Source organism: Rhinoraja longicauda, chromosome 2, assembly GCF_053455715.1.
Source record: "Rhinoraja longicauda isolate Sanriku21f chromosome 2, sRhiLon1.1, whole genome shotgun sequence".
In the NCBI taxonomy this organism is placed as follows: Eukaryota; Metazoa; Chordata; class Chondrichthyes; order Rajiformes; family Arhynchobatidae; genus Rhinoraja; species Rhinoraja longicauda.
The window spans coordinates 107,608,424-107,632,417 of NC_135954.1; the positions used below are offsets into that span (position 1 = coordinate 107,608,424).

Sequence of the window (23,994 nt, forward strand, 5' to 3'; positions counted from 1 at the left end):
GATCCTGATCTCAGATGCTGACTGGAGTTTGCACATTCTCCCTGTAATCATGGATTACCTCCAGGTGCTCCAGTTTCCTCGCACCTCCCTAAGATGTGCTGGTTTGTAGGTTAATTGGCCTCTTTTTTTTAATCCCCTTGGCGTGTATGGAGTGGTTTAGGAAGTAGGCTAACATAGAACTAGTGTGAATGGATGATTGATGGTTGGCGTGGACTCGGTGGGCCAACGGGCATGTTTCTATGCTGTATCTCTAAACTAAAACTAAACTTAGATGGGGGACGTTTCAGGCTGGGATCCTTCCTCTGACCCAAAGCGTGACCTATCCATATTCTCTCCAGACATGCTGCCTGACCCGCTGAGTTAATCCAGCACTTTGTGTCTCACTGTTGGAATTGGATATGGAAGCATTTCTTAAAGGCGTCATTTGGAAATGAAAAAAATAATACTAAACTGAAAACTAAGTTGAATGCTGTTAATTCAATGTGACATAATTTGTTTGCTGTAATGTCTTTAGTTGCAAGTGTGAGAGTTACAGTGGTTAAAGTGCACATTATCAGATTTTATTAAAGGATATTTTTATACATTTTGGTTTCACCATGTAGACATTACAGCAGTGTTTATGCATAGTGTCCCCCCATTTCCGGGCACCATAATGTTTGGGACACATGACTTCGCAGGTGTTTGTAATTGCTCAGGTGACCGAAGAATTCTCTCCATAATAAAGAAAAATCTCCAAACACCTGTCCGACAGATTAGAAACACTCTTGAGGAGTCAGTTGTGGATTTGTCAATGACCACTGTCTGCAGAAGACTTCATGAACAGAAATACAGACGCTACACTGCAAAATGCAAACCACTGGTTAGCCACAAAAATAGGATGCAGGTTGCCAAAAAGTACTTGAAAGAGCAACCACAGTTCTGGTTAAAGGTCTTGTGGACAGATGAGACGAAGATTAACTTATATCAGAGTGATGGCAAGAACAATGTGTGGAGGAGAGAAGGAACTGCCCAAGATCCAAAGCATACTACCTTATCGGTGAAACACGGTGGTGGGGGTGTTATGGCCTGGGCATGTATGGCTGTTGAAGGTACTGGCTCACTTATCTTCATTGATGATACAACTACTGATGGCAGTAGCATAATGATTTCTGAAGAGTATAGACACATCCTATCTGCTCAAGTTCATACAAATGCCTCAAAACTCATTGGCCGGCGGTTCATTCTACAGCAAGACAATGATCCCAAACATACTGCTAAAGCAACAAAGGAGTTTTTCAAAGCTTAAAAAATGGTCAATTCTTGAGTGGCCAACTCAATCGCCCGATCTGAACCCAATTGAGCATGCCTTTTATATGCTGAAGAGAAAACTGAAGGGGACTAGCCCCCAAAACAAGCATAAGCTAAAGATGGCTGCAATACAGGCCTGGCAAAGCATCACCAGAGAAGACACCCAGCAACTGGTGATTCCAGGAATCGCAGACTTCAAGCCGTCATTGTATGCAAAGGATATGCATGACTAAACATTACTATTTTCATTAACATGACATTGCTGTGTCCCAGACATGTGCCCTGAAATGGGAGGACTATGTATAAACACTGCTGTAATTTCTACATGGTGAAACCAAAATGTATAAAAATGGCCTTTATTAAAATCTGACAATGTGCACTTTAACCACGTGAGATTTTTTTTCTATTACAAATCTCAAATTGTGCTGTGCAGAGGCAAATAAATAAATGATGGGCCTTTGTCCCAAACATTATGGAGGGCACTGTACATTCTCTGAGTGACTGCAGTGAATCCTTGATTGAATTTGCACGCTAAAAAATCCTGAAACTTATTGATGCTTTCTTTTTTCCCCAATTGTAGGAATTTGTTGGACCGAGCGCACACGGCAAATGACATTCTTCTTCATCAGTTGGATCCTGAGATACTCTCTTCCCCACCCCATTCTGCATTTAATGAATTTGCCAATACCTCACAAATAAATACCTCGGATCATCCTTCTAGAGACCTCACTCAGATTCTAGCAAGCATTAAGGCATGCCGATGGCGGCATTTCAGACCCCGGTCACCAAATCTTCAGGACAATGATGGTGATGAACTGTCCTCCCGAAAGCTGTATCGGGGTGTAAATCGAATAGTAACAGCACAACTTGGGACCCAGCCATGTAGTACCTCTGTCTCCAGCAAAAGCAGTGGCACTGGTTCAACACAGAATAGTGGTACGTGCTGTGATTACTCAAACAGTAATTTATTCAATACGAATGTGATTGCAATGCAGTTCTGGAGCATAATATTGTATTATGCTGGGAAAGCAATGTCAGGTTTAAACACAACTGCCTGCAAGGTCTTTATTGGCATCTTCTGCAGTATACTAAATAAAGTTGTATACACAAATTGGCTGTCACCATTTGGAAGTTTGAACGTGTGGCAGCACATTGAAAAAAATTATGTATATGAACTGCTGGATTAATTTTAAACTGAAATTCTTCCTGTTACCTTTAACTGATCTATTTCTTGGCTACTTTGCACATTTGCTTAAATACAAATGGAAATTAAATGTCTTTGTTTTCTTAGGATAGCTGTTTTGCTCTACCTTTAGTAACTTTTAAAACTTAAATGCTGTTAGGTTTTGAAGCCTGCACTGAAGCAGCAGAAAGCAATTAAACTTCTCCTGGTATAATCCATCCTTAAAACCTTTCTTTTTGTCTTGTTTCTTTTATTATTTATATGCTACTAAAATGAAATGTAGGAAAGCCAATGCTGAAAACTCTTAGAAAAAAAATGCATGGGGATTCACACTATTTCCAAAGATGCAAATGCAGAATGAGCTTGGGGGAAGTTGATTTGTTACTAGTCATTTAAAACATTTCCTTAACATTATGGAAACTGCTAAATCGTAAAATAAGACCGTATTAGTCAATGAGACATCTGTTATAATGTGAGTAGGTTACGATGGTAGAAGTTAAGTGCCGTGCATGTCTTGGGAGTAGGATTCAAATGTTGCGTAGAGTGGATGGAAATGTGCCAAGTTTCAATCATGTTAACAAAAATCTAAGATCCAGAATTGTACTATAGGTTGACCTTTGATCAAATACATCCCAATGATATAATCAACTTGTGAAAACCTTTGCAATCTTTATCCATTTTTTGTGGGATCATATCTATACTTCAACACTGACTGTTATTTAGGATCCTTTTACGGGAAATTGAATTCTTTATGGTTGTGCAGTAGAAATCATGATAAGGCTGGGTGAGGTATATTTTGATCAAAGCACAGGAAACTTTTTTTCTGGAAATGCATCTGGCACAGGTGATTGAAAAGTGAACTGTATTCTCTAGTGTACGTTTTTCTATTTTCAAATAAAAGTTTTGTTACTCCTCTGCCCATGGCTTTTATGGAATGGAGTATAATTAATTAACCCCATTGAAGAGGGGATAAGGCTTTGCTTAGCTTAGAGTTAGTAAGAAGTAAACATCCTGTGCTCAGTATTTTGTAATGTTAATGGAACAGGTGGGATTTACCCCAAAGTTCATATTCCATCAGGATGAGGGTGATTGAGAAGATGAGAGTTTGACAATGATTATGAATGAGGTAGAGGAGACCTCCAATGACATGCCCACAGCCAAAATGGATGAAATATTGGAAGTTTCAGACCCATTAATTTATCTTTTTTTTAAGTAATAACAAACAGTAATCCAGGGTATTTAAAAATCCCCTGTGCCTCAGTAATGAAGTAGAGCAGTCATAGATTCATACAGCAGGGAAACAAGCCCTTGGCCCAAGTTGCCCATGTCAACCAAGATTCCCAATCTACATTAACCCCACCTGACTGTGTTTGACCCAAATCTAAACCTTTCTAACCCATGTACTTGTCCAAATAGCTTGTAAAGCAGAAGCTGAGAAATGATGCTTGTGTGATGTTGCTCAACTTTAAAGAAACCTGAATTTTGGAAGTGGCTTTGCAAAATAGCAGTATTGGAAAGTTCACTGTTGCACTGTTCTGCCTTTTTTTTAAAATCATAACCGTTTCTATTTTATAATGTTCTGAAACATGCAAATTGAATGAATCAAATCAAATGAATGGAGTTGGCTTTTAAATTGCAGAATGTATTAGTGTAAAGATTGGAGGAAACAAGATTTTGGAGGCTTTCCAAATTACAAGTGATTTTGGAGTAAATAGGAAAAGATTGTGCCCTTCATTAGGAGAGAGACAAATTTTAAACTATATATTGACCCTTTGCTATAAATTTTCACATTTTTACCAAGTTCACTGGTTTGATGAGTCAGTCTACATTGACATATTTATAAGATATACAGACAGTAAATCTAATTTAACATTTGCAATGTGACACGGCCAGTATTTATTGCCCACCCCTTATTGAGCTTGAGTGAAGATAGATCATTTTCTTGAACCATGAAGTCAATCTGGTACAGTGTACAATAGTGTTTTTGGATAGTGTTCTAGAACGTGGTCGCGGCAGCAAAGGAGGGATGATGTTTTCCTTGGAAAGGAAATGATGGTCAATTCAGACACGTGCTGTTCTTGCTCATCTTGGTGATAGAGGTCACAGGTATGAGTGGTTTTATTGAAGTTGTTAGGTTGTATTACTACACTTTCTAAATCGCATGTATTGCAACTTTGTTTGTGGAGTTCAGGTGGCAGTTCTTTGATTTACTTAGACGAGATGTCCATCTTGAATATCCTTTCCAGAGATGCACCATCGAGTGTCCTTTTACCATCAATTGCATTTAAAACCTCCTCTGAATATAATATTTTTTTAAACTATCATTAGTAGATCCAGATAGGCCTGAGCTAAATTGATACCAACTTTATAATTGAGAATGGCAAAATGAGATTTAAAAGTCTGCTTCAGACTGTATATTTCTTTGGGACAATCCACCTTCTGGCATCTTCTGCAGTGGGAGAAGCGTGCCCTGCCTCACTTTTAATCTTGCAAACTGGGTTACAAACGGTTATCGTGGATGGAACCCTGCCGTGCCCTGAGGAGGACCTGTTTTTAGCTTTTTAGGGGCTCAATGTGGTCCCAAGCAAAAGGGTGGCTGTGTTCGGTTTGGCATCAAGTTTCTTGAATGATGTTGAAGTTGTACTCATTCAGGCAGGTAGAGAATATTCCGTTGTGGCTCTCTGAATTGTACCTAGTTGATGATAGAAAAGCTTTGAAATGCCAAGAAGTATATCACTCACTGGGGTACTCTCCTTTTTACCTGTTCCTTTAACCAAAGTATTTATGTGGCTGGCACTGTTGAAATCCCAGAATGTTGGTTGTTATAGGTTAGAATATATCCACTGCAGACCTGAATTTGTAACACTGATATTCAACACAAATTCAAAGTTTCATTGCAGAGAGCAAGTTAAGGAGCCCATAAATACAGGATATCCACAAATTTAATGCTGAGGATAAAATAAATCAAAGTTACATAGTATCATTGAAGTTTACAGTAAGCATTCAAAGACTAATAGCAAGAGTCCTTTGGTTGTGCAATCCAAAATATCTAATACATAATCCATATGTTATGCCTTTATAATTGTAAATAATTGGAGTTGTATGTCTGATGGAGACCTGTCTAAAAAACAGAATTGAAGTAAAGGGAGCCATGTTAGTTTAGTTGTTTCTCTTTCTACAAATGCAGTCTGATCTGCTGAATATTTCCAGCATTGTGTTTTTAATTTGGAAAAACGAACACCTAAGACCTTGGGGTGGCATGGCGGTGTTGTGGTAGAGTTGCTGCCTTACAGCGCCAGAGATCCAGGTTCGAACTTGACCACGGGTACTGTCTGTACGGTGTTTTTCCTAGTGACATGCATGGGTTTTCTCCAGGTGCTCTGATTTCCTTCCACATTCCAAAGATGTTCAGGTTTGTAGGTTAATCGGCTTTGGTTAAAAAAATTGTTCCTAGTGTGTGTAGGATAGTGGTAGTGTGCGGGGATCACTGGTCGGCGCGGAATCAGTGGGCCGAAGGATCTGTTTCCGTGCTGTATCTCGAAACTAAACTAAACCTTTCATTAGAACTGCGAAGGAGACAAAAGCTTATTTAACCTTCAGGGAGGGTGAGGTATGTCCCTGGGTACTATGTGCATTCTATGTAGTTAACTTAAAAATAAACTGCTAAGCATGACAAATCATCCCATTTCTTGGAAGAATTTATAATGTTGATATGATGCATTTGCACAGTTAGAAATGTAGAAATAACTAGCTCAGATCTTTCTAATTTGGGGTTCCTACTACTGGTGTACCATTTTTTAAAAACTGGAATGTCTGTTTCAGCCAGTGGCAAGTTTGCACATTCTCCCTGTGACCTCCTTTCCTCCAGGAATGCTAGTTTCCTCAAAGGAGGTTGATTGGTCAGTACAAATTGCCACTAATTTGTGGATGAGTGGTAAAATTGAAGTGGAATTGATGGGAGTGAGGGGAGAATAACATGAGATTAATGCGGATTAGTGAATGTTTGAAATGCATACTAGATTGGCTGAAAGCTCTGTTTCCATGCCCTTTGTCTGGCAGTGTGATTGGAGACCATGGTGGCTTGTAGCTTTTGCTTATATAAAAATGTTCCAGATATTCATGAATGCTCTAACTATAATTGAAAAATGCTATGTTGGTAAAAGATGCACCTTTTTACTGTTATCCAAGTCTATTGGTGGGCTTAATTCATGCTCCATAATATCAATATCAAATATGCCACCCCTACAATTTCAAATATTTTGATTAGAATTGGTACAAATTATTACTAATTTGTAAATCGTAATTGTTTTTTCGAGGATGTTGCCAGGACTAGAGGGTCTGAGCTATAGGGAGAATTTGTGTAGGCTATGACTATTCCATGGAGTGCAGGAGGATGAGGGATGATTTTATAGAGGTGCATAAAATCATGAGAGGAATAGATCGGGAAGATGCACAACCTTTTGCCCAGAGCAGATGAATCGAGGACCAGAGGACATCGGTTTAAGGTGAAGGGGAAAAGATTTATTAGGAATCTAAGGGGGAACTTATTCACACAAAGGGTGGTGGGTGTTTGGAACAAGCTGCCAGAGGAGGTAGTTGAGGCTGGGACTATCCCAATGTTTAAGAAGCAGTTGAACAAGTACATGGATAAGACTGTTTCGAAGGAATATGGACCAAACGCGGGCAGGTGGGACACTAAATCTAAATCTAAAAAATCTAGTGCAGCTGGGACATGTTGGCCGGTGTGGGCAAGTTGGGCCGAAGGGCCTGTTTCCACGTTGTGACGCTATGACCGAAACTATATAGTGTCAAGCCATTTTTTTCCTATTTGTGAAGTGGTTTAATCACATTAAAAGTTTGGGCTGGGAATTTGGATGATATTCTGGAGCACACAACTGTACAGCACGAGAACAGACCTTTCGACCTTCAATGCCAATGACGAATATGATGCCAAAACCAATTATTTGCCTGCACATAATCGATATCCCTCCATTCCTTGCACGTCCAAAAGTCTCCTAAATGCCAATATCATATCTTCCTCAACCAACCCCCGGCAACGTATTCCAGGAACTCACCACTGTGTAATAAAAAAAACTTGCCCCACACTTTTCCTTTAAACTTTGCCCTTCTCACCTTAAAACTATGCCCTCCAGTATTTGATTTTTTCCAACCTGGGAAAATGGCTCTGTGTCCACCGTATCTATGCCTCTCATATTTTGATATACTTCTATCGGGTCTCCCCGCAATCTCTGGCATTTCAGAGAAAACAATCTGCCCAAATCTCCCTGGGGCTGATCCAGTATATTTTATGGATGACTCCTGTATTTATCATTGACAGCTAAATATTTAGGATGGCAGAAATTATATCAGTTTTGTGGCCTGCAATGTTCTGTATGGTAAGCTGCTTAGTTTATGGAGTTCTTCATACAAATTGGTAGGACAAATCAAAATAGGACGTACAGGGTAAATGGTAGGGAATTGAGGAATGCAGTGGAACAGAGGGATCTGGGAATAACTGTGCATTGTTCCCTGAAGGTGGAATCTCATGTGGATAGGGTGGTGAAGAAGGTGTTTGGTATGCTTGCCTTTATAAATCAGAGCATCGAGTATAGAAGTTGGGATGTAATGTTGAAATTGTACAGGGCATTGGTGAGGCCGAATCTGGAGTATGGTGTGCAGTTCTGGTCGCCAAATTATAGGAAGGATGTCGACAAAATGGAGAGGGTACAGAGGAGATTTACTAGAATGTTGCCTGGGTTGCACTTAGGCTACAGAGAGAGGTTGAACAGGTTGGGTCTTTATTCTTTGGAGCGTAGAAGGTTGAGGGGGGACTTGATAGAGGTTTTTAAAATTTTGAGAGGGACGGACAGAGTTGACGTGGGTAGGCTTTTCCCTTTGAGAGTGGGGAAGATTCCAACAAGGGGACATAGCTTCAGAATTGAGGGACAAAGGTTTAGGGGTAACATGAGGGGGAACTTCTTTACTCAGAGGGTTGTGGCTGTATGGAATGGGCTTCCAGTGGAAGTGGTGGAGGCTGGCTCGATTTTATTATTTAAGAGTAAATTGGATAGGTATATGGATAAGAGGGGATTAGAGGGTTATGGTCTGAGTGCAGGTAGATGAGACTAGGTCAGGGAGAATGGTCGGCGTGGACTGGTAGGGCCGGACAGGCCTGTTTCCATGCTGTAGTTATATGTTTGTTATATGTTAAATGAAGAGTATCCTATCTCAATTGTTACTTCCATCTTCATACGGTAAAAAATACCTTGAGTGGCAGAACAAAACTCATTTCCAGGGATGCGAAGGCTTCACATGCTGATCCAGCAATTGATTGCCTGTTCCTTATCCTTAAGAGAGTTTTGGTGAGAAGCCGACTTGAACTGTGGCAGTATTGAGGTGAGGTATAGCTACAATTCTGTTTTATGAAGAAGTTCAAGGATTTTGACAAAGCGATGGAGATATACTTCCAGTCAGGGCAGTCTGTGGCATGGAGGGCAACTTTCAGGTGGGGTATTCCATGTCTTTTAACGGGAAGCTATTTATAACTGAATGCCCAGCCATTGTCTGCTTGTTTAATCATGTTATGTGGCGGTCCCTTTTGATGGTAGGGGTTTCCTCCAGGGATTTTGGAGAAGATTCTTACTTGGCAGTTGTGTGGCACAAATGTTATTAGGCGCTTATTAACCCATGTCTGTATGCCTCTAAACCATTCCAGCGTGTGGGCATAGCATGTTTCACTTTTCTACCATTACTAATGCCGCTTTGTCGTATGGCGTTCTCAAACACCTGAAGTGATGACCTCGGCTATCTTCCTTTGTGTGAAGTATGACTGCAGCCATTTGAGTGTTTTACCAGACTTCTTGGTACCACATTTGGTCAAATACTCCCTTGATTTCAAAGACAGTCACTTCTCATCTCACCACCTGGAATTTGTTTCTTGGACCATGTTTGCATTAAAGTTGTGAAGTGCTGTCGTGCATTCCCAACTTTTTATGAGTTCATTGAGAGTGGAAGAATTGCAAGATGTAAACATGGAAGCAGGCTTAAATTTTGAAACCACTTGAACCCAGTTGTTTCAATGTATAAATGGTACATGCTGTAGTCTAGTTAGTTTTATATCTTTGATGTTGTGTCTGGATATGACTGGAAGAGAAGCTTGTCATTGTATAATCCGCCAAAAGGAAATGAATAGACCTGACAGTTTTTATGCTTTTAAGAAATGTTACTGGTAGGATTGTTGTATGTAATGCAGAAGCAGCTTATAAGATTGAGCAGCAGGGGAAGGAATCCACTGGTGGAGAGGCAATAATAAAGTCCCATGTGGAATGCGGGAAATGTAATATTTGGACATTTTTAATAGTTTTGCTGATTAAAATAAAAATGATTAATGGATTTCAGGAAAATAGATCTTGAAGTACTGTGGGTTAAAATGTCAAGGGAAAGATATATCTATGAAAAATCAGTGCATTCAGAATTGTCTTTGTCGCAGGGGCAGTTTATCTTGGAATGTTAGGATTAATGAACTGTATCCACATCAGTAGGCCATGGCAGGCTTCCGGGAAAGAGTGTGCATGAATTTCTGAAGAGGTACCCAGGAAGAGGAAACAAATAAATAGTACAATAGAATAACGGTGCGTTCTGGATATTTCAGAAAGATGCAGTGGGAAACTGGATTGTATATCAATTATGAATGGGCAAGTGATTCCCAATGCTTAGGAAATGGTCGTTAGTTATGTTACAATACAGTTCTGCACCCCCCCCCAAGGAAGACCTGGCATGGGGGGACGGACTGCCATGAGGGGGGGGGGGTGAGAAGAACAAAGGAAGATCCGGTGGGGTGGGGGGGGGCAAAGATGTAGTCAGCGAGGGGGAACCATCGTGAAGGGGTGGAGGAATAAAGGAGGACCTGGCGCAGGATACTTTGTAACTTTGTCAGCGCTCTTTATGCGGTGACTATTTCATTGTGACTTGTCACGTGACAGTAAAGCATTCATTTATTCTATAGCACTATAGTTGTGTCCCTAAGAAATCTCGTGTTGTAGAGAATTGAATTATTTTTTAAAATTTCAATGGGTGGGGTGGGGGAGTGGATTAGAAGCTTGAGTGTTTCAGACACTCAATACAAAGCTATTTTCCCCACAGGATTATCAAATGCATAGATTTCTTTAATAGCTAGTTTAAAATACTTTATGTTTCATTGTTTAAGAGAATATAGTTGCGTGTCTCAATTAATGAAATTGATGTCAACTTCAATGGCCACCCGCAGTGAAACGAGCCTGTGTTTTGCAACAATGTCTGATTACTGTGAGGAGGTTACATGGAAAGCTTTTAGCCTAGACTTTTTACTCTGGGCAGCATTTTGACTACTTGCCAATTTTCAAGGTAATTTTTAAGTAATTCTATAGTTCCCGATTGAAATCACATTGTTACCAATTTTACCACATGAACTTAACAATGTTCCCTAACTCATCAATGGCTTTATCAAAGTGAATTACAGCAGGACTAATTGTGGTTTAGTATTGAAAAGAGGCATCGAAGTATAGAAAGAAAGAACTGCAGATGCTGATTAATACGCAAAAAGACACAGTGCTGGAGTAACGCAGCATCTCTGGAGAACATGGATGGGCGATGTTTTAAGTTCAGGTCCTTCTTCAGATTGATTGTAGGGGGGGGCAAAGAAAGATGGAAGGGGGGAGAGATAGGACAAAATGTGGCAGTTAATAGGTTGGCAGGCGAGAGGAGGGGGTTGACAGGCAGGTGGTTGAACAAAGGCCAGAGATCAGAACCAAACGTGGGAGACAAGTTTGTAGAGTTACGGATTGTGAATCCGGGGAGGAAAGTAGCGCAGGAGGAGAAAGGGGGGGGGATGTGGAGGGGAGAAATAGGTTGGAGACGTGGTGGGGCACAAGGGAGGGGAAGGAGTGAGGGGGAATGGCAGTAGGGTTTGGGGGGGGGGGGTGGTGTTAATTTGAGGTTGCCTACAATTGGAGAATTCAATGTTCATACAGTTTAGTTGTAAGCTATCCAAGCGGAATATGAGATTTCATAGAGTAAGAGTTGTGCAGATTTGTACCTTGTCCATGCCAAGATTTTGCCATATGAACAAATCCCTCTTGCTCACAGCAGAACCATGTCCTCTACGTTTTGCACATTCAAGTGTCTGTCTAAATGTTTCTTAAACACAGTAATTTTACCTGGTTCCACCACCACCTCTGGCAGTACGATCCAGAGCTCAAACTAAAATAAAATAGTGTTTCCCTTTAAATTGTCAATAAACGTTAACTCAAATCTTAAAGAGTTTACATTGATATTTATCATTCTTTTTAGAAACTTGCTTCATAAAGTTATTTTAACGTTCTACCAACTAAAAATTGGTTGAACGAATTGAACTTCCATAAAATAACACTTGTACACTGCGTAGAAAAGCTGTTTTGGTCAGTAATGCTCTCGTACATGGAAAACGTTTTCTACTTTTCAAAATCATATTGGATCCAGGGTAGGCTAGCCATCTGGATGAAAAATTAGCTTCTTAGAAGGGATCGGAGGGTGATAGTAGAAGGTTGCTTTATCTGATTGAAAGACTGTGACTATGTCGCTCAGATCTGTACTAGTCCACTGTTTTGTGTGTTAACGATTTGGATGACAGTGTAGTTGGGTTTAATCATTTTGTGCATTGCAGTGGAGAGTGAGGATGACTTACCTAAGTTTACAAAATAATCTGCATCAGTTAGGGAAGTGACCAAAGAATGGCAGATGGAAGTTAACGTGACAGGTATGAGGTGATGCATTTTAGGAAGTCAAACCAAAACAGTGGTTATGCAGTAAATGGTAGGGTCCTGGAGAGTGGTATAAAGCAGAGAGACCCAAGACTAATAATGTACAGTTCCCTGAGCGTGACAATACAGGTGAACAGATGAAGAAAGTGTTTGGCATATTTCATTGGCATGGTTATTGAAGATAGGAATTGATTTGTCATATTATAGATGTAAAAGACACCCTAACGATTTCGGAGGGATCTGAGGTGCAATGTTTTCACACAGCACATGGTGCGCTTAAGGGACGAGCTGCCTGAAGGAAGTGGTGGTGGCAGTTATAATTGTGACACTTAAAAGACATTTAGACAGGTACATTGATAGGAAAGGTTGGGAGGATACAGACTAGGCACATACAAGTGCGATCAACTCGGTTGGGCAACTTGGTCGCCATGGTCAAAATGGGCTCTTACTCTATAACGTGGATGAGACCATATTTGAAGTATCATGTGCTGTTCTTCCATAAGGAGAATATCATTAAGCTAAAAAGGGTGTAGAAAAGATTCACTAGGATGTTACCTGGACTCTAGCTTTGGAGTGTAAGGCGGACCTGGATAGGATAAGGCTACCCTGAAAGCGTAGGATGATGAGGGGTGATTTTATATTGTGGACAGTCAGTCATTTCCCCCAAAGTAGTCTACCACTGAACTAGAGAGCATAGGTTGAAGGTGACGGGGGAAAGTTTTAAGAGAACTGAGGGATAATTTCTTCACACGTAGGGTGGTATGTATATGGAACAAGTTGTCAGGAAACTGTAGAGCTGGGTGTAATGGCAAGGTTCAGAAGACATTCAGACAGGTAAATGGGTAGGAGAAGCTTGGAGTTAAATCCTGGGTGATGTTGAGAGTTGGGCCAAAAGGCCTGTTTCCATGTTGTATGGTAGATGTCCTTAAGGTATCTGACTCTGGAAATTGTTCTCCAAGCCAGAGATGCATGTGTATTTATGTCACAAATATAAAAATGGACATGCTGTGTCTATTTTAGCTGAATTTAACTGTGATAAATTCATATAGAATGTGTATCAACAGATATTTAATCGTAAAATTGGAAGTAAGTGGATGCAGAAAGTGAATGACTATTAAATTTATATTTGAATGAAAATTCATAAAAGGATCGCATAGCTTTTAGTAGACATGTGTGTGCAAGTAGCCACCATACAAGAGGGCTGGTATAATGCTTAAAAGCATTCTTGATCACTCTCTTGCCTGCACTTGAACTCTCATTCTGCAGGAGAGTCTGACACTGTAGAAATAGGCCCTTCATCCCATCATGTGTATGCCAACCAGTAAGTGCAGACCTATGCTAATCCCATTTACCGGCACTTGGTCCTTTACCCTTCTAAGTCTTGGTGATTCAAAAGTTCATTTAGATGCTTAAATGTTGTGAGAGTACCTGCCTCCACGGCATACTCAGGCAGTATTTTCCAGACTATAACCACCCTCTGGATCAAAACAATTCCATGTTCCTTTTTTTACCCCCTGCCCTAAACTTGTTCTTCCTTGCTAAAGACATCTTTAAGAGGGGTGAATTTTTTTCACTATCCATCCTATGCTTTTCAAATTTTTATTCCACTGTCAGGTTCCACGTCTGTTCCAAACTAATGTCTCTTTATAGCTTAAACACTGCATCCCAGTTAACATCATGGTGACCTTCTCTATACCTTCTCCAGTACAGTCATGTTCCTCCTAAATTGTGCCTACCAGAACTACACACACTATTTCTGCTGAGGCCAAGCCAATGTTTTGAAAAGTTGTATCAAAACCTGCTGCTCCTTTGCATTGCACCACATTAATAAAGATAAGTATATTGTCTGCCTTTTTCTCCACCTCATCTACTTGTGCTACCACATTCAGGATATTTGGGCTCATATGCTGTAAGGACTTCAGCAAGGTCTTTAAGGTTCTGCATGGTATGCTGCTCTGGAAGGTTAGATTGCATGGGATCCAGAAAGACCGAGCTAATTGGGATAGAGAATTGGCTTGATGGTAAGAAGCAGTGGGTACAGTGGAAGGTTGTTTTTCGTATCGAGTCCTGTGACTTGTGGTATGCCTTAGGAATCGGTGCTGGACTGTTGCTGTTTGGGGTTTATATCAACAATTTGGATTAGAATTTACGAGGCTTGATTAGTTAGTTTGCAGATGACTTTAAAGTAGGTGGTGATATAGACAGTGAAAATAGTTATCAGAAATTACAGCAGGATCTTGATCAGCTAGGCAAGTGGACTGAGGAATGACTAATGAGTTCAATGCAGATAAGTGCAAGATGTTGCATTTGAGGAGTCAAACCAGGGCAATACCATCGCAATGAAAGATAGGGCATTGGGCCATGTTGTAGATCAGTACAGGTACGTAGTTACCTGAAAGTGGTGTCACAGATAGATGGGGAGGTAAAGAAGGCTCTTTGGTGCATCTGCCTTCATCAGTCAGGGTATTGAGTATAGAGGTTGGGATGTAATGTCACCAGTTGTACAACGGTGAGGCTGCATTTGAGGTATTGCGTTCAGTTTTGGTCACCCTGCTATAGGAAGGCTGTGCAGAGAAGATTTACGAGGATGTTGCCAGGACTTGTGGGCTATAGGGAGAGGTTGAGCAGTCTAAGACTTTATTCTTGGAGCCCAAGAAGCTGAGAGATGATCTTAGAAACGTATAAAATCATGAGGGGAATATATAGGGTGAATACACAGGGCAGGGAATCAAGAACAATTGTACATAGCTTTAAAATGAGAGGGGGAAGATTTAATAGGAACTTAAGGGGCAACATTTTCACATGGGGGGAGGGGTGCCAGGGTAGATTGTTGAGCCAGGTACTATAACAGCATTCTAAAGACACTTGGGCAGGTACACCCAAGTGTCTTTTAAAAGCTTGGGGAGGTTAGAGTGAAATGGGCTAAATGCAGGCAAGTGAGATGAGCTTAGATGGATCATTTTCATTGCCTGGGATAAGTTGTGCCAAAGTGCATGTTTCCATGTTGTATGGCTCTATGTCCTACCCTTATTTCACGCACCAAAATGCAGCACATTACACTGATCAGGATTTAGTTTCATTTTCCATTGCCCTCGCTAATTTATCAGTTTATCACTATCATTCTGTAGACTAAGACTACCCTCATACTATCATCAACAACAATATATATGCTCCCAGACATTGAAATCGGGGGTCTACACCACTCTGGTCAATATTATTCATTTTGTTTCCTGGCTGTGAATGTGTACAACAGTTGGATTATCCGTCAGATTACCAGGCCAGTGGAAATGCAGAAATACAAAATTTGAGCACTAGTAGATTTGTTGGTATCCCCTCACCTCCTTGCATAATGTAAGCAAATATTTGTTGGACTCAACTGATTTTAGAGCTGTAGCTCTTTTGCTATCTCACCGTTATCTGGTTAGGAAAACCATTTGTTGCTCAATATGCAATTAATGTCACTTAGACAAGGGGTAGGAGGATAAGAACTTAATGATAGGTAATCATGTGTGTTAAGCAGGTGAGAACAGCAATTGACCTGGCCAAAAATTGCTTGTCCCTGTTAATATGTATTTTGCTGATTTTGTAGTTGGCAGAAATACGCAATGCCATTTAGCTGATATTACTGAATGGCCAAGATAAATGTGGACAATGCAAATATAGCCTGTCGGTTCAGTAAATGCTGCATTATTGTGATATTGTTCCTACAGTGTTAATAACCAAGTCGTAAGGGGATTTTTTCAATTAATCATAAGATGTGGGTAATAAATTGGGCAGCAAAAAATATCCATTAAACTCTGGCTTGCTGCAGATGCATATGAAGTAGATGCAAATTTCCTTGAAGGATGTTGGACCGTGTAAAATTTTGCAACAGTGAGTTAGTTTTACTGTCTCCGTGACTGTTTTCATCTTTTTTTCACGTTTGATTGGATTGAATTTTAGAGAGATGGCAAATGCTTTTGAGTTTTATTAGTTTTTAGAATTTTTCACTACAGAGAGGCTGAATATTTTAAAGGCAAAATAGACTTTTTAGTCAGTGTGGAAGTCGAGAGTTTCAAAAACCCAAGTTACGTGGAACTGACAACCTCTGATCAGCCACAACCTATTGAATAATAAAGCAGAGGTGAACGAACTTTAACAGGAGCACATGTTTGTTATATTCTTTATTTTTAAAATCAGCATTACATAATACTTTTAGTTAAGTGGTGTACTAGATCTGTCCGCCGATATTGTCATAATTGCGTGTAATCCTTAAATCCAGAATAAACATTGCCAATACTGTGCCATTAATTTATCTCTTTCTCCCTGCCCTTGCTACTATTTCATTGCTATTCTTCCTGTTTCCCCTTTCTCTTACTCCATCATTACTCTAGGCAATTGTCTTCCTTTCTTCTAACTTCATTCTGAATATTTGCCTCATTCAGCTCCCTTCTCCCCCGCCCCCCAATTGTAGCCGAATGGCCAGTATTAAAACAAATTATAGAATTCTGTTCTTCATTTAATTCGCACATCTGAAACACATGAAGTATTTTATTGAATTTAGAACTTGCCAATCACCTCAAATTCTTTTGCTTTTTCTAGAAGTAAAAGGCAATATGGTCTATAATATTTTTGAACGATGCAGATGATGGTTCAAATTGACAAAGCTGCTTGAACATAGGTTGCGCCAAAAGCTTATCTCAGACATTGTTTTCACGAATAATACTGTTATCTTTATTGAAACCTTTTTGTCTTTTAAGTAACAATTTGATCCCAGTATTGAGATAACTAAATATAAACAATTTTATTGCCATTTCAAGCAATCTAATCAAGATACCAGCAAATATACCATAATTAAATACCTGAAAATTTACTGCATCAAAAAATTCTAATGACCCACATGATTATTTGATAAATATTTTGTTGTTCGCTTCTTGAGCTACTCGTGCTGTTGGAAGATCTGACTTTTTAAATCTAGATTTCATCTGGTTAATAAAAGTGTTCCTTGCAATAATATTTTAACTATTTTCATTAATTCATCAGTGATAGGAACAGAATTAGGCCATTCAACCCATCAAGTCTACTTTGTCATTCAATCATGGCTGATCTTTCTTTCCCTCCTAACCTCATTCTCCTGCCTTCTCCCCGTAACCCCTGACACCCGTACTAATGAAGAATCCTATTTATGCTTTAAAAATATCCATTGACGGCGTCCACAGCCTACTGTGGCAATTAATTCCTCAGGTTCACCACCACCCTCTGACTAAAGAAAATCCTCCTCATCTCCTTCCTAAAGGAATGCCCTTTAATTCTGAGGCAATGACCTCTGGTCTGAGACCAGATAGGATGGAATTCTAAGAACTTTCTAAGATTTTCTCTGGATAGCAAAAGTCCCACTCTCAACACTTACACATCTCCACATATTAAGTGTTAGGGAGTTGAAAAAATAAATCCATTCTAACCTTTTGCATGGAGTTTGACATTGCACTAGAGTTGCAGCTTTGGGATCTATTCCAGTTTTCCAAAGTTCATTCAGCACTAATTAATAATTAATAATTATACATCAGCCCTAAAGAGCTTAAGCATCAGCCCTAAAGTTTGAGCAGAGCTTATTTAGTTGTTTTTGTAAAACCGAGGAAAAATTAGAGCTTGGGTAAATTGTGACCTGTGTTCTATATGTGGTGAACATGCCTCAAGGTAAATTGACGTTGCAATTGCATTATGGACCCTGAAGCAATGGGTTGAATTTGGGTTGAATCACTCATGGTACTTGCCATTTGGCTGTCAGAATAGAGACATGCATAAAAATACACAATGATGATATCCATATAGTTAAAGCACATGAAATTGCAGTTACACTTGTCACAGCATCAAAGAGCTCCATTCTGTCGGAATTATGCTGTCCATTAATAACGAACAAATGTTCTTATTTAAAATTTAGTTTGTGAATGAGGAAAGTCAAAAGTTGAGATTTCTGTCATTACAGGGTGGGGGGTGCGATGAATTTATTGATGAATGAACCTGCGCATTCTTAAAAAGAAACTGGTAAAAATGCTCCACAAGGCAGGTGGCATCTGTAGTGAAAGAACCTCCTATTCCATTGTTCAGAGGTCATCTAGACCTACGATTAGTCTTTTTTTTCATGTTTGGTGTCTGAATTGTTGAGTATTTAGCCCTTTGCAGTTATTGGGGAGAATTTGTTAACATAATAGTATATATTTTTAAATTCAACCTTTTATTGCTTTTCTGCTTTATCCTTATAATAAAGTTCTTGTACTCCCATCCTCTCTAGAAATGTCAGTCTTCTTAGCCTCCCCTCGTTCATGGGTGATGCATCCTAGTTGGCTGCTTGCTCCACACCTCGGCTATAGCAGCGTCACTTGTGGCTAAAGAGACCAATGCGGGAGTGACAGTCTCTGTCGCAAAGATCACATTTTGTGAGGTCTCTGGTCTGTTGAAGTTGCTGCGCTTCTTTCTGCGTGCCCGCTTGTCTGCCGCTGCGTTGATCAGTTTCTCTTCCCTGTTTTGAGATGTTGGTTCAGGGTACCTCTCCACCTTGTACGGTCAGCTGCAAGGCTCGCCCAAGACTCCACATCGATGTCAAGCGCCTTCAAATCTCTCTTGCAGACATCCTTGTAACGTAGCTGGGGGCGGCCGATGGCTCTCCTCCCAGATGTTAGCTCTCCATAGAGGATGTCTTTTGGAATACAGCCATCCTCCATGTGGTGGACATGGCCCAGCCAACGCAACCTGCGCTGCCTGAGTACAGTGTACATACCCGGAAGGCCAGCGTGAGACAGAATCTCGACGTTGAATACTCTGTCTTGCCAGGATATACCCAGGACACGGTGGATGCTTCTAAGGTGGAAGGTGTTGAGTCTTCTCTCCAGTCTGGCATATGTAGTCCATGCCTCACTGCCGTACAGCATCGTGCTGTTGACACAGGCGGTGTAGACTGCTATCTTTGTCTTCACTGTCAGCTTTGGGTTGGTCCACATTCGAGTTGTGAGGCGAGCGAGAGTTGTAGCTGCCTTCCCGATCCTCTTGTCAATCTCTGTGTCCAAGGAGAGGTTGTCAGTGATGGTGGAGCCAAGGTACGGCATCGAGTTCGTAGTCGTCGATGGTGATGACAGGCGGTGCCTCTGTATCCTGCCTCAGGACGTTCGTCTTCTTCAGGCTACTGGTCAGCCCGAAGACCTTGCAAGCCCGATAGAAGCAGTCCATCAGTGACTGTAGTTCCTGCTGGGTGTGGGACACAACTGCTGCGTCATCGGCGAACAACATGTCTCTGATGAGAGCTTCACATATCTTTGTCTTGGCTCGGAGGCGGGTGAGGTTGAAGAGCCTGCAGTCTGATCTAGTACGCAGGTAGATCCTCTCTGTTGCGGTGCCGAAGGCATGTTTCAGGAGCAGAGCGAAGAAAATCCCAAAGAGAGTGGGAGCGAGGACGCAGCCTTGTTTGACGCTACTGCGGATGTCGAAGGGCTCCGAGAAACTGCCATTGAACTGCACTGTCCCCTTCGTGTTGATGTGGAAGGATTCATAGAAATATAGAAACATAGAAAATAGGTGCAGGAGTAGGCCATTCGGCCCTTCGAGCCTGCACCGCCATTCAGTATGATCATGGCTGATCATCCAACTCAGTATCCCGTACCTGCCTTCTCTCCATACCCCCTGATCCCTTTAGCCACAAGGGCCACATCTAACTCCCTCTTAAATATAGCCATTGAACTGGCCTCAACTACCTATCATGCTCTGCAGTTTTGGTGGGCAGCCGATCTTTGGGAGAGCCTTGAATAGGCCATCTCTGCTGACGAAGTTGAAAACCTTGGTGAGGTCAATGAAAGCAATATACAGGGGCAGCTGCTGTTCTCTGCACTTCTCCTGGAGCTGGCGAAGGGAGAAGACCATGTCTACAGTTGATCTTTCAGCTCAGAAACCACACTGTGACTTTGGGTAGACACGTTCTGCCAGCTTCTGCAGGCGGATCAAGATGATCCGAGCAAAGACCTTGACGACGATGTTGAGGAGGGAGATGCCTCTGTAGTTGTTGCAGTCGCTTCTCTCGCCCTTGTTCTTGTAGAGGGTAATGATCGTGGCATCCCTCATGTCCTGCGGTACAGCTCCTTGTCAGCATTGGGAGAGGACTTCATGCAGAGGAAGCAGTAAGGTGGTCTTGCAATGCTTGATCAGGTCAGGGGGAATCCCGTCGCTGCCTGGGGCCTTGCCTGAGGCCAGGCTGTCAATGGCCTTGCCGAGCTCTTCTACCGTCGACTCTCCATCTAACTCATCCATGGTCGGCAGGCACTCGATGGCATCAAGGGCTGAGGGGGACATGGTGTTCTCTCTCGAGTAGAGGTTGGAGTAGTGTTCCACCCATCTCTCCATCTGACGGCATTTGTCTGTGATTACTTCCCCAGTGGAGGATTTGAGGGGGGCTGTCTTGCTCTGGACTGGTCCTAGTGCCTTCTTAATGCCATCGTACATTCCCCTGATGTTCCCTGTTATGGCGGCCGTCTGGATGTCCTCACTAAGCTGTGCCCAGCACTCATTGGCGTAACGCCTGGCAATCTGCTGAGCCTTGCTCCTGGCAGCCCTGAGGATCTGCAGGTTCTTCTCGTTGGCTGACTGCTTGTATTCGGCTAGGGTGGCGTGTTTGGCTTCAATGCCGGGAGTCATCTCGGTTGACTTGGCCTCAACCCAGTCGTGTGTCTTTGAGATCTGCTTCCCAAAGCTAGCCAAGGCTGTGCACTCTGTCAAATTAGTTCATTCAGAGTGAACAAAAAATCCCAATTTTATTTTCAACCACAGATAAAATGTGTGTACCAAAAAAAATTGTCTTATTTCCACATGTACAATGCACACATTATTTATCAGGCACATATGGGGTTAACCCATCTTATCTGGATCATCTCTGATAAGTAGTGGCAAGGCTGAGGTTCATGGTTTTATGTTGGAGTATTTCAGCTTCCAACTTTGCATGCACATACGGTAAATGATGTTACATAATTCAAGAAGCTATGACACATGTTGAATGCCAGGTTTATGACTTCAGTTTAGAACCTGCACTTGTCAAAAGAAGTGGTAATTACAAATGACTTCAGTACAAACATTTAGCATAAGTGTTGATGTGTGAAATGGTAATTATATATTTAGCATATTACTTTATCCAACCGTAGACTCGTACAACATCGCCCTTTTACCCCACCACATCCATGCTGACATTTTCACCCATCTACAGTATTCCCATTTGTCCACATTAGGGACATATCCTGCTATGACTTGTCTGTTTTATGTTCCTGTTTAAATATCTTTTAAATGTGGTAATTGTATCCAAATCTTCAATCTCCTCTGGCAGCACATTCAAGGTCTTCTTTAAAACTCCATCTCACCTTAAAATCATACCCTTTTTATATTACTACCTTGGGGCAAAGATGCCTATCTATGCCTCTCATATTTTTCTGCTTCTTTATCAGCCCTCGGTTTCCTTCACCAAAAATAAATGAGTCTCACCTGCCAATTCCTCACCTTCTTCCTTTCTCCCCATCCCCCATAATTAGAGTCCTCCAAACATGACAACTCCCAGTGAATCTTCTCTGCACCCTCTCCAGTGCAATCAGATCCTTCCGATAGTGTGGCAACTAGGACTGCCAATGCTCCATCCAACTCTCTCAATGGATCTACATACAGCCGTAAATAGATTTCCTTGCTATCCACAGTACCACTAATTTTCATATCATCTGCAGGCTTACTAATCATACCACTTTCGATCACATCCAAGTTAATATATATCACAAAATGCAAAGCTCCTAACACCAACCCCTTCCAATCTCCAATCATTTGTAGTCCGATTGCGTATCTTGAAGTAACCTGGATAATGCCGGTTAAAGTTCTCCAATCCAGGCAACAACATCCCAGTGAATCACCTCTGCACCCTCATGTTTAATCACATCCTTCCTATAGTGTGGCGACCAGGACTGTACACAATATTCCAAGTGTGGCCGATCCACTGTTGTTTAAAGTTGCAATATTTCAGCCCATTGCTTGTATTCTATGCCCCAACCAGTGAGATTAACCATCTACTGTGACAAATTATGTCCAACTGTCTCCGAAGCCTGGAATGTTTAATTGCACAGAGGAACTACAATAATGAGTTTTTTTATGGGGCAGCTTTAATGTAGCAATACACCTGAAAAGATTCATCAGACTAAAAAACTGGCTCTGGGCTGCATAAGATGATGCAGGGGCAATTGTGTGGTCAAGCAAGTAGATTTTGCAGAGCATTTTGAAGAAGAAAAGTAAATCAAAAGCGGTTTTTTTTAAAACACGTTTTAAACAAGGATGATCAAAAGGTCATAGTAATAGAAATATGGGCATGTTTTCATCTTGTGGGTGAAATGTAATTAAGGATTTGGCAGTTGAAAACAAGACTGCCATGGCTGAACCTGTTACATCAAAGTGCTCGGAATCAAGAACTGTTGGGTTTTGGATGCAATCTCAGTGAATTGTAGGGCTGGGGAATCTCAGCGATGGGGCAAGGCTGCAGAGAAATTGGGGAGGGTAAAATAAATTAAGGTATTGCTTATTTGGAAGTTAGAACAATGCAGGATTTTCAATAACTTTACAGTAGTTAAAATGAGGGTTAGCAAGGCATGCACTGAAATTCGAATTGGTTTGTCATGTACAAAAGGTGCAATGACATTCCCTATTTGCATGAAGTTCAAAGTAAACTATATACATGGTAATAGAAAATATGCTGATATACTTTCTTGATCACTGCATCAGTGTGAAGGAACTGGTTTAGATTGCCGGTGTTGTGGATGCCTAAGAAATGATACTGTTGACCATCTCTACGTCAGTTCTGCTGATGAGAACAGGGTTGTTGTGTTCACCCATCTCCCTGCTTCCTGAAGTCAACAGCCAATTCTTTTAAAGTCAACAGCCAATTCTTTTATCTTACTGACATTAGGGGCTGCGTTGTTATTCAAATACGAGTTTCTCAATCTCTTTTCTGTACTCTTACCATTGTTTGTTGATCTGGCTGACAGCATTGGTATAATCGGCGAACTTAAAGATCAATTTGGCGCTGCATTGGGCCACAGTCTTGAGTAGAGCAGGAGACTGAGCACATAGTATAAGAAAATAACTGCAGATGCTGGTACAAATCGATTTATTCAAAAAATGCTGGAGTAACTCAGCAGGTCAGGCAGCATCTCGGGAGAGAAGAAATGGGTGACGTTTTGGGTCGAGACCCTTCTTCAGCACAACTCAGTTGCATCAGTGTTGAGCGTCAGGATGGGACCAGATTTGGTTTGTTGCACTCTTACTAAGTTGGCAGTAATGGGAATTTTCTGAGGTCTTAATTTAAATGAACATCTAAGAACATCTTATTGTTTGGTTGGTTGGAAAGTAATATTGGTCCTCGCATTCTAATCAGTCGTTAGTGATGTGCAAAACAGAAGTCATAATCTGATGACTTGAAATGCAAATCTTATGAAACAGTTATCTTCTCAGAACTCCATAAACCAAATCTGGACAGCAAAATCCTAGCTGACTTAATATTTCTCCACCTGCCCCGCCCCAATTACAGCTACTCCTTTGTGATGCACAAGTATTTATACAAATTCTAACAATTTGAACATAAAAATAGTGCTAGATAAATTGATGATCTTATAAACAGATCAATCCGAGGAACTCTAATCTACCTCAGAATTTTGAAGATGGTTCCTTTAGAGATAGTGGATCTTCTGGTTATCAACTTCCAAGATT

General features: G+C 41.1%; 2 protein-coding genes across 6 annotated transcripts in view; both read left to right on the forward strand.

Annotated features, from left to right (window-relative positions):
- The window catches only part of LOC144608130 (enhancer of polycomb homolog 1-like), a 174,988-nt gene that overhangs the window by 140,510 nt on the left and 10,484 nt on the right, over positions 1–23,994 (forward strand). For all 5 annotated transcript variants that reach the window (XR_013549169.1, XM_078425538.1, XM_078425514.1 and 2 more), the window contains one exon: positions 1,868–2,223. Coding sequence is in view for 4 of the 5 variants with exons in the window: in XM_078425538.1 (XP_078281664.1) it covers positions 1,868–2,223 (356 nt within the window). In the remaining variant the exon portion in view is untranslated. The remainder of the gene's footprint in view (positions 1–1,867; positions 2,224–23,994) is intronic.
- Positions 1–23,994, forward strand: part of LOC144608118 (kinesin-1 heavy chain) — a 331,882-nt gene that overhangs the window by 36,391 nt on the left and 271,497 nt on the right. The gene's annotated exons all lie outside the window — the stretch shown is intronic.